The following is a 10,763-nucleotide window of genomic DNA, read 5'->3' as shown; positions in this document are numbered from 1 at the left end:
TACCATTGTGGGGCCCCTGGGGTCAATGTGTTAGTTTTCTATTGCTATATAACAAATCTCCACAAACTTAGCAGCTTAAAACAACATACATATATTTTTTTAAGTTTATTTATTTGTTTTGAGAGAGACAGAGAGACTACGAGTGGGGGAGGGGCAGAGAAAGAGGCAGAATCTCAAGTAGGCTCCACACTATCAGTGCAGATCCCAATGTGGGGCTTGAACTCACAAACCATAAGATCATGACCTGAAGCAAAATCAAGTGTCAGACACTTAAGCAACTGAGCCCCACAGGCACCCCAACATGCACATATTATCTCACAGTTTCTGTGGGTTAGGGGCCCAGGCATGGGTCCTCTGTGCACGGTTTTGCAAAACTGCAATCTAGGGGTAAGCTGGGCTGTATTCTCATCTGGAGGCTTGACTGGGGAAGAATCCACTTTAAAGTTCTTTCAAGTTGTGGGAAGAATTTAATTCCTTTGCAGTTGTATGACCCCATTTTCTGCTGGCAGTCAGCTGGGTGCCACTCTCAGCCCTAAGAAGCCACTTGCAATTCCTTGCCATGAATGCCTCTTCAAAGCCAGCAAGGGAAAGTCTTGTTCTAATCTGCTAAAATAGAATTATATATAATATGACATAATCAAAGGAGTGACATCTTATTGGTTAGAAGCAAGTCACAGTTTCTGCTTACATTCATAAGGAGGGATTATACAAAGACATGGATACCAGGAGGCAGAAAATCATTGGGGGAGACCTTGGGATCTGCCTGTCACAGTCAGCCTCAAAAAAATTCCAACTACATCCAACTAAGTAGTTTCGGAACATTATGCTTGCTTGGACAACACAGACTGTACCCAACAAGGTAAGGCTCTTGGCATTGCCCTCGTTCTTCATCTCACACGAAGCACCTGGAAGGAACCTAAGCCTCAGGCACAAGATGGCTACTCAAATTAGTTCTGGGGACAACTGCTTAGCACAGGATGAGGTAACTAGCCATACCTTCTCTGTAGCATATTCACTCTGATCCCCATCTTATTGCCTCCCCCCAGATGTGGAGAGCTTTAGCCTTATCTGGTCAAACCACCTTGTGCTTGCAAATAGCATGACTCAGCAGGGAGCCCAAAGCATTGTTAGTAACGTATGTGCAGACTTGACCTGAGCTTCAACATAACTCAAGATAAACAGGTACAGAAAAATAATAATAAAATTTTTAAAAAGATAGACAGGTCAGGTCTTGGAGAGAGACAAGATTCTGAACATAGTGAAACCCAGTGCACTGATTCCTCCAAACCTCATTCCCACCCTACCCACACTCATCCTCTCCCCAGTGGGATTCATCCAGATTTATTCAGTCCTCATTGGAGACTCAAGTGAGGTGGCAAGACTGCGCCCACACCTAGGAGCTTGAGTAACTTGCTCTGACAGTCCAGCTGAGAATTTTCCTGTAGAGAAGAATTACCTTCCTTTTATTTACAACCCAAATTGGGGAGGCCAGAGCACAAGTCAGCCAATCTCCTCTGAATCTTTAATGCTCTTAGTTCTAAGACTATGAAAGCTCTTCCTGATTTGAAAATACTGGAAGGATGAAGTAGCAAGCTCAAGGCCACAGGCTTCTGGGGAGGACCAAATTAGATAACACATTTGAGAAAACTCTGAAATGTTATCAAGTGTGTACCACCCACCCCCCACACACACAGTTAGACAACCTGAGCCTGGCTGTAGAGAGAGGACACAAGAACAATAAATGTTTATTTTATGAAGGACTAAAGCAAAGAAACAGCAAGAAGAAGCCCTGCCCCAGACACAATATTTAAAGGAACACAAACTTCCTAGTGTAAGGGAGGAAAGACTCTCAATAAGAACTTCAAACATTAGTCAAGCCAAAACTTAGCACTGGCAAGCCCTTTTAGCAGGTAATGGTGGATGCTGTACATGAAGAAACCTGAACAGAAGAGGATGATCATGAAGGATAAGGTGATGAGGGTGTAGATGGACATTCGCTTCTCCATGGTCCCCCTGATCAGGCAGAAATAGGGTCCTGGACAGCTCTTGGTGCTGCAGTGAATGATGGCTTGGCTCACCAGGGGCAGGTGTTGGTACATGAGAAAAAATAAAAACACACACTGTGCACCAACCTGCAGGAGGAAGTAAAGGAGATACAAAAGCAAAAGCGTCTTCTCCTGGTGGAAGTTCAGGATGGACTTCTTCGGGGAAGGGGCATTCTCCTGGATTCCCACCATGGAGCCCTCCTCCATTTCACCTGCCGCTGACTCCACTGACTTGGCTTTGATTTGCTTGTGCCGAATCTGAGCCATGAAGAATTCCATGAGGAAGAAGAGGGCCAAGAAAATAAAGAAAAAAAAGTACCAAATTCCCACTACAGGACTGTTAAAACTTTTTTCAAAACACTCAATCAAACAAGTATTGGTAATGTTGCCATGGCACCAGAAATCTTCATGGATGGGAACCCAGGGCATGCGGACCACGTACACCACCACTCCATACACAGCGATGAACCCAAACCACAGCTGTCGCCCAATATAGTAGCGGGATTTGTCACCAGCCACTGAGTGTAGCACAGGGATCAGTCCAGCCACTGCCGCTGCAGCCATCTCTTCAGAATCTCAAGGGACCACAGTATCCAAGACCAGGAGGACTCCTGACAGCACCTCAAGAAGGGCAGGAAAGGAAAGAAGAACACAGTGTCAGAACTTGCTAGCAGGCAGCCAAGAATCCTAAGCACATCCAAGGAGATGGTTCAGGTTTTAGATCTGCTACCAGCTGTCAGTTTCATATCTTTATACACATGCAGTATTTGTGCCCCATGATATGGTTATTCCTCTCTCCACGTTTCAGCCTATGATAAAGGCTGTCCACTCTGGACACGCCCAACTGCACAACAGTTACATATCTCATCTTTCCTACTAGATTATCAGCTTCTGGAGGTCAGGAGTCAAACTTTATTCACAGTTAAAATGTCCATATCATCCGGTATAGATAATGACACATAAGGGTCTAATTAGACTTGATAAATGAACAAAAGGATGGAATGAATAAATGAATTTAACTATTCAGGTGTGTCTGGTTGTTCTAGAAGCCCTATGATAATCTCTATACTTTGTATCTTTGCCAGGAGATTTCTTAAGACTATAGAGAAAAATAGAACATTTCCTTTTCTTTCATGCACATGGCTTCTGTTCCATCCACAATTCTTCAGAGGGTACCTATCACCATACTTTATTGATACGACTACTACTAATAATACTCTTTAAGAGTCCCCTTCCCTGTTTTTATGTTATTTTTGCTTCCCTTTCTTTATGTTCATCTGTTTTGTATCTACATATGAGTGAAGTCATATGATATTTGTCTTTCTCTGACTTATTTCGCTTAGCATAATACCCTCTAGTTCTATCCATGTTGCTGCAAATGGCAAGATTTCATTCTTTTTGATTGCCAAGTAATACTCCATTGTGTGTGTATATACATATATATATATATATATATATATATATATACACCACATCTTCTTTATCCATCCATCTGTCGATGAACATTTGGGCTCTTTCCATACGTTGGCTATTGTTAATAGTGCTGCTATAAACATGGGGGTGCATGTGTCCCTTTGAAACAGCACACCTGTATCCCTTGGATAAATACCTAGTAGTACAATTGCTCGGTCATATAGTAGTTCTATTTTTAACTTTTTGAGGAACCTCCATACTGTTTTCCAGAGTGGCCGCACAAGTTTGCATTCTTACCAGCAGGGCAAAAGAGATCCTCTTTCTCTGCATCCTCGCCAATATCTGTTGCTTCCTGAGTTGTTAATCTTGGCCATTCTGACAGGTGTGAGATGGTATCTCATTGTGGTTTTAATTTGTATTTCCCTGATGATGAGTGGTGTTGAGCATTTTTTTCATGTGTCTGTTAGCTATCTGGATATCTTCTTTGGAAAAATGTCTCTTCCTGTCCTTTGCCCATTTCTTCACTGGATTATTTGTTTTTTGGGTGTTGAGTTTATCTTTATAGATTTTGGATGCTAACCCTTTATCTGATATGTCATTTGCAAATATCTTCTCCCATTCCATTGGTGGCCTTTTAGTTTTGCTGATTGTTTCCTTCACTGTACAGAAGCTTTTTATTTTGATGAGGTCCCAATAGTTCATTTTGGCTTTTGTTTCCTTTGCCTCCAGAGACGTGTTGAGTAAGAAGTTACTGCGGCCAAGATCAAAGAAGTTTTTTGCCTGCTTTCTCCTCGACGATTTTGATGGCTTCCTGACTTACATTGAGGTCTTTCATCCATTTTGAGTTTATTTTTGTGTAGGGTGTAAGAAAGTGGTCCAGGTTCATTCTTCTGCATGTCGCTGTCCAGTTTTCCCAGCACCACTTGCTGAAGAACTGTCTTTATTCCATTGGATATTCTTTCCTGCTTTGTCAAAGATTAGTTGGCCATACGTTTGTGGGTCCATTTCTGGGTTCTCTATTCTGTTCCATTAATCTGAATGTCTGCTCTTGTGCCAGTACCATACTGTCTTGATGGTTACAGCTTTGTAGTATAGCTCGAAGTCTGGGATTGTGATGCCTCCTGCGTTGGTTTTCTTTTTCCAGATTGCTTTGGCTATTCGGGGTCTTTTCTGGTTCCATACAAATTTTAGGATCATTTGTTCTAGCTCTGTGAAGAATGCTGCTGTTATTTTGATAGGGATTGCATTGAATATGTAGATTGCTTTGGGTAGTATCGACATTTACCAATATTTGTTCTTCCTATCCAGGAGCATGGAATCTTTTTCCTCTTTGTGTGTGTGTGTGTGTGTGTGTGTGTGTGTGTGTGTCTTCTTCAATTGCTTTCATAAGCTTTCTATAGTTTTCAGTGTATAGATTTTTTCACCTCTTTGGTTAGATTTATTCCTAGGTATTTTATGTTTTTTTGTGCAACTGTAAATGGGATCTTGATTTCTCTTTCTGTTGCTTCGTTGTTGGTGTATAGGAATGCAACCGATTTCTGTGTGTTGATTTTATATCCTGCAACTTTGCTGAATTCATGAATCAATTCTAGTAGTTTTTTGGTGGAGTCTTTTGGGTTTTCCATATACAGTATCATGTTGTCTGTGAAGAGTGAAAGTTTGACTTCCTCTTTGCTGATCTGGATGCCTTCTATTCCTTTGTGTTGCCTGATTGCTGAGGCTAGGACTTCCAATACTATGTTGAATAACAGTAGTGAGAGTGGACATCCCTGTCACGTTCCTGACCTTAGTTTAGCTGAACTTAGCTCTCAGTTCTTCCCCATTAAGGATGATATTAGCGGTGGGTCTTTCACCTATGGCTTTTATGATCTTGAGATATGCTCCTTCTATCTCTACTTTCCTGAGGGTTTTTATCAAGAAAGGATGCTGTATTTTGTCAAATTCTTTTTCTGTATCTATTGAAAGGATCATCTGGTTCTTGTCCTTTTTTTTATTGATGTGATGCATCACATTGATTGTTTTGCAGACACTGAACCAGCCCTGCATCCCAGGTATAAATCTCACTTGGTTGTGGTGAATAATTCTTTTAATGTATTGTTGGGTCCGGTTGGCTAGTATCTTGTTGAGGATTTTTGCATCCATGTTCATCAGGGAAATTGGTCTGCAGTTCTTCTTTTTAGTGGGGTCTCTGGTTTTGGAATCAAGGTAATACTGGCTTCATAGAATGAGTTTGGAATTTTTCCTCCAATATCTATTTTTTGAAATAGTTTCAAAAGAATAGGTGTTAGCTCTTCTTCAAATGTTTGGTAGAATTAGAAAAACCATCTGAACTGGGCTCTTGTTTTGGGGAGATTTTTGATTACTAATTTGATTTCTTTACTGATTATGAGTCTGTTCAAATTTTCTATTTCTTCTTGTTTCACTTTTGGTAGTTTATATGTTTCTAGGAATTTGTCCATTTCTTCCAGGTTGCCCAATTTATTGGCATATAATTGCTCATGATATTCTCTTCTTATTGTTTGTATTTCTGCAGTGTTGGTTGTGATCTCTCCTCTTTTGTTCTTGATTTTATTTATTTGGGTCGTTTCCTTTTTCTTTTTGATCAAACTGGCTAGGGATGTATCAATTTTGTTAACTCTTTCAAAGAACCAGCTCCTGGTTTCATTGATCTGTTCTACTGTTTTTTTTTTATTTCAATAGCATTGATTTCTGCTCTAATCTTTATTATTTCCTATCTTCTGCTGATTTGGGGTTTTATTTCCTGTTCTTTTTCCAGCTCTTTAAGGTGTAAGGTTAGGTTGTGTATCTGAGAACTTTTTTCCTTCCTTAGGAAGGCCTGGATTGCTATATACTTCCCTCTTATGACAGCCTTTGCTGAGTCCCAGAGGTTTTGGACTGTGGACATTTTAATTTCCTCTTTAACTTCTTCATTAGCCCATTCGTTCTTTAGTAGGATGTTCTTTAGTCTCCAAGTATGTGTTGTCTTTCCAAATGTTTTCTTGGGGTTGACATTTGAGTTTCATAACATTGTGGTCTCAAAACAGGTATGGTCTGATCTCGACCTTTTGTACTTGTTGAGGGCTGATTTGTGTCCCAGTGTGTGATCTATTCTGGAGAATGTTCCATATGCACTTGAGAAGAATGTGTATTCTGCTGCTTTAAGATGAAATGTTCTAAATATACCTGTTAAGTCCACCCAGTCCAGTGTGTCATTCAAAGCCATTGTTTCCTTGTTGATTTTCTGTTTAGATGATCTGTCCATTGCTGTAAGTGGGGTGTTGAAGTCCCCTACTATTATGGTATTATTGTCAATGAGTTTCTGTATGTTTGTGATTAATTGATTTATATATTTGGGTTCTTTCGCGTTGGGGGTACAGATGTTGGGACAGTGGAAAAACAATGCACATACTATTTACAAATAAGTGTCCATTTATAGCAGAGTGCCTAGCACATAGTAAATGCCCAGTATGTGCGTGTGGATGTCCCTTGTTCCAACACCAGCAAACATGGTTGTTCTCCAGGGTCCACTGGGACCTTTGCCTGTGGGGAGTCCACACAACCTACCAAATGTCTTCTCAGCAGAGGAACCACTTCTCCCTATGTGGCCCGAGGATCCCTCGGACCTCACTGTCTGCTCCTGGGGATTCACTGTTCCCACCAGAGCTCCACCAGGTATCAAGTCATGGAGTTTCAGACTCTGTTCTCTCCTGTTCATTGAGTCATAATGGTATCCACACCCTCTCCTTTCTCCTTTTTCCCTTTCTTATTAATTCTCTTATGGGTGTTTCCACTCTTTCTCTTTTTCTCCAGCTAGTTTTGGGGAGAGGGCTTTTCCCGTACTCTCCCCACTGTCTCTGTCCTCTCTCCACAAGCAAAAACAGGTCCCTACCCTCCATGGCTTCTCTCTCCCTCATTTCACCTCTCCGTGCCATGTACCTGCCAAGTTCTGTGGTTCAGTTATGCAGATTGTTGAGTTAATCCTCAGATCAATTTTTTAGGTGTGCAAGATGGTTTGGTGTTGATCTAGCTGCACTTCAGGGAAAAGAGATGTAAAAAACTTCCATGCTGCTCAGCCATCTTGGCCTTGACCTTTCTTAAATCTTTTTATTAGCTTAATTTGGGTAATCATCAATGGTTGTCCTGTTTTACATGTGTTCTTGTACATGGCAGTGACCAATCATTTAATTTGAGATTTAGAATATTTGACAAATTTTGAGGAGTTTTTTGTGATGAAATACACATTAACACAGAATCTACCATTATGATCATTTTGAAGTGTACACTTCTATGACATTGAGTACGTTCACACCCTTGTGCAACCATCATCACCATCCATCCCCAGAACTTTTTCATCTTCCAAGACTGAAGCTCTGCCCCTAAACAATAACTCCCTTTCGCCCCCCACTCTCTCTGAATCCCTGGAAACCACAACTTTACTTTCTGTCTCTAGGAGTTTGAATACTCTAGGAACCTCCTCTAAGAGAAACCATGCCATAGTCATCCTTTTGCGACTGGCTTATTTCACTTAGCATAAAATCTTAAAGTTTCATCTACATTGTAGCAAGTGTCAAGTTGTCCTTCCTTTTAATGGCTAAATAATATTCCACTGTATGGAAATACTACATTTTGCTTATATATACATTCATTGATGGACATTTGGGTTGTTTCCACTTTTTGACTGTTGTGAATAAAATGACCATACCACACTGAGATATCACCTCACGCCAGTCAGAGTGACTAAAATGAACAAATCAGGAGACTATAGATGCTGAAGAGGATGTGGAGAAATGAGAACCCTCTTGCACTGTTGGTGGGAATGCAAACTGGTACAGCCACTCTGGAAAACAGTGTGGATGTTCCTCAAAAAATTAAAAATAGATCTACCTTATGACCCAGCAATAACACTGCTAGGAATTTACCCAAGGGATACAGGAGTGCTGATGCATAGGGGCACTTGTACCCCAATGTTTATAGCAGCACTTTCAACAATAACCAAACTATGGAAAGAGCCTAAATGTCCACCAACTGATGAACGGATAAAGAAATTGTGGTTTATATATACAATGGAATACTACTTAGCAATGAGAAAGAATGAAATATGGCCTTTTGTAGCAACGTGGATGGAACTGGAGAGTGTTGTGTTAAATGAAATAAGTCATACAGAGAAAGACAGACACCATATGTTTTCACTCTTATATGGATCCTGAGAAACTTAACAGAAGATCATGGGGGAGGGGAAGAGGAAAAAAAGTTACAGAGAGGGAAGGAGACTCTTAAATACTGAGAGACTCTTAAATACATAAGAGACTCTTAAATGCTGAGAACAAACTGAGGGTTGATGGGGAGTGGAAAGGAGGGGAAACTGGGTGATGGGCATTGAGGAGGGCACGTGTTGGGATGAGCACTGGGTGTTGTATGGAAACCAATTTGACAATAAATTTCATATTAAATAATAAATAAATAAATAAATAAATAAAACGACTATTAACATGGATGTACAGATATGTTTGACTTTCCAATCACTTCTTGTGAGTATATAACAAGAAGCAGAATTGCTGGATAACATGGTAAATCTATGTTTAATTTTTTTGAGGGATCACCACAATGTTTTTCATAGCAGCTGTGCCATCTGCATTCCCACCAGCAATACATAAGTGTTCTAATTTCCCCATGTCCTTGCCAACACTTGTTGTTTTCTGGGGTTCTTTTTAAATGCTTTGCATTTTACTAAAAAATTGTCACAGCTAGTGCTGAAAAGTCTTCTTCAAAGGTGTCTGAGACTCAGCAATATTTCTAAATTACCCCCAAGAATCAGTTCACATCACTCAAATAGTCATACATAGGAATGAGAGGCAGGCTCCAGAGTGAGCTCATGGATGTAGGACTACCCAGTAAGCCTGCCAAGAGCAGTGGTTGATCAAGGAGAAGAGCCAAAGGGGGTAGATGGGACAGTGGGAAAACAATGCACATACTGGGCATTTACTATGTGCTAGGCACTCTGCCATAAATGGACATTGATGTATCATTTATTCTTTAGAACAACCTTATGAGATAAATATTCTCAATTTCTAGACAAGAAAACTGAGATTTAGAATGGCTAAGTAACTCCCCCATGATCATTATATAGCCAAGTACATGGAGGAGTCAGGATTAGAAACCAGAGTGTCTAACTTGGCAGCCTAAACTTTGGATTTCATCTGCTTTGCAAACGCATGGTCCAAAGATAACAAGGAGGAAAGGAGGAAGGCCATGGTGGGTCTCCGAACCCTCACCTGCCAACTCTCATGGGAAATAAAACAGTTGGTGGTCAGACTCACAGATCTTTGCTTTCCTTCCTTCAGAGACAATTTTGTGGCCAAATCCCAGTCACTCAAATTGAAGCATCAAATCTCTGGTAACATGTGTTGAGTGGTGACTAAAAGGGCAGGTTTTTACTGCAGTGGCTGGAGTGGATCCAGTCTGGACCATTTGTGTCCCTGCTTCTGCCGCCACAGCTCTGAAGCCCTGCTTTTTCTCTCCTCTCCTATGTAAAACCTGGTGGTCAACAGGAAACCTCTCCTTCCTCACCAACTGTTCCTCTCCTTAGAATCTCTCAGCTAGCTGCCCCATTGGCTATGCCACCTGCCTGTCTTCACAGCCTCTACAAATCATCACTCTCAGAAAAGCAGGTGTAGGAGAACCTTCAGATCAAGTATTCTATAGTGTAGAATGGAGGGTTTGTACAGGGTCAGGAGCCTGCTTGGAAGATTGAGCCAGGGCCCTGGTGATATCCAGGTCATGGTCTGTCCTTTTCCTTATCTACTCCTGGATTCAGATGCCTCAATAGTATGACTCTGAAACAGACTATCAGCAGATTCAACAAGGAGTAACTGGTACCTTTCCCATTCTTCTCAAACCTCCAACCCCTTTCTGCTACACTCTCATCTCATTTAAACTGAAAAAACAGTGATTGCCAGCCAAGAAACTCCCTCATTTTCCAAATGAGTCCCAGATCCCATACCTGGACCTTCCCAAGGACCCCATCTCCTCAGTCAAAACTCTCCCCTGAATCCTCGATTTCTGCCTTGCTACAGAATTTTCCCACCAGCACTCTTGCCCTTACCTAGCTTCCCTACACCCTACTCTTCCTCCTAGCCAAGTTCCTGGATAAAGCTGACCCTCTCCTATGTATACTGTCTCCACCTCCTCACCTCTAGTCCACCACCAGTTCCTCCTGTGTAGGGAAGTCAAGATCTCCATCCCCATCAGAAGTGTGAAGGGCTTGCTTTAAGTCAAGCAATGAGAATGACTGTTTCACTGTTTTCT

The 10,763-nt window shown here is 41.2% G+C and overlaps 1 protein-coding gene across 7 annotated transcripts in view; it reads right to left on the bottom strand.

Moving 5' to 3' along the window:
* Nucleotides 1-217: 217 nt before the first annotated feature.
* LOC102899890 overlaps nt 218-10,763 on the bottom strand; it is a 34,733-nt gene continuing 24,187 nt past the window's right edge. The window contains exons 1-3 of one of the 7 annotated variants that reach the window (XM_045061158.1): nt 9,776-10,028; nt 2,133-2,666; nt 218-606 (exon numbers count right to left, since the gene is read on the bottom strand). In XM_045061158.1, coding sequence (XP_044917093.1) covers nt 439-606; nt 2,133-2,609 — 645 coding nt within the window. In that variant the 5' untranslated portion in view covers nt 2,610-2,666; nt 9,776-10,028 and the 3' untranslated portion in view covers nt 218-438. Of the gene's footprint in view, nt 607-1,714; nt 2,667-9,730; nt 10,029-10,763 lie in introns of those variants that run through there. The other 6 variants (XM_045061159.1, XM_045061154.1, XM_045061157.1 and 3 more) reach the window with 6 other exon arrangements.

This window comes from Felis catus, chromosome B4 (assembly GCF_018350175.1).
Source record: "Felis catus isolate Fca126 chromosome B4, F.catus_Fca126_mat1.0, whole genome shotgun sequence".
NCBI classification, from domain to species: Eukaryota; Metazoa; Chordata; class Mammalia; order Carnivora; family Felidae; genus Felis; species Felis catus.
The sequence above is the reverse complement of the archived record's forward strand: the minus strand, read 5'-3'. Positions and strand labels throughout refer to the sequence as shown.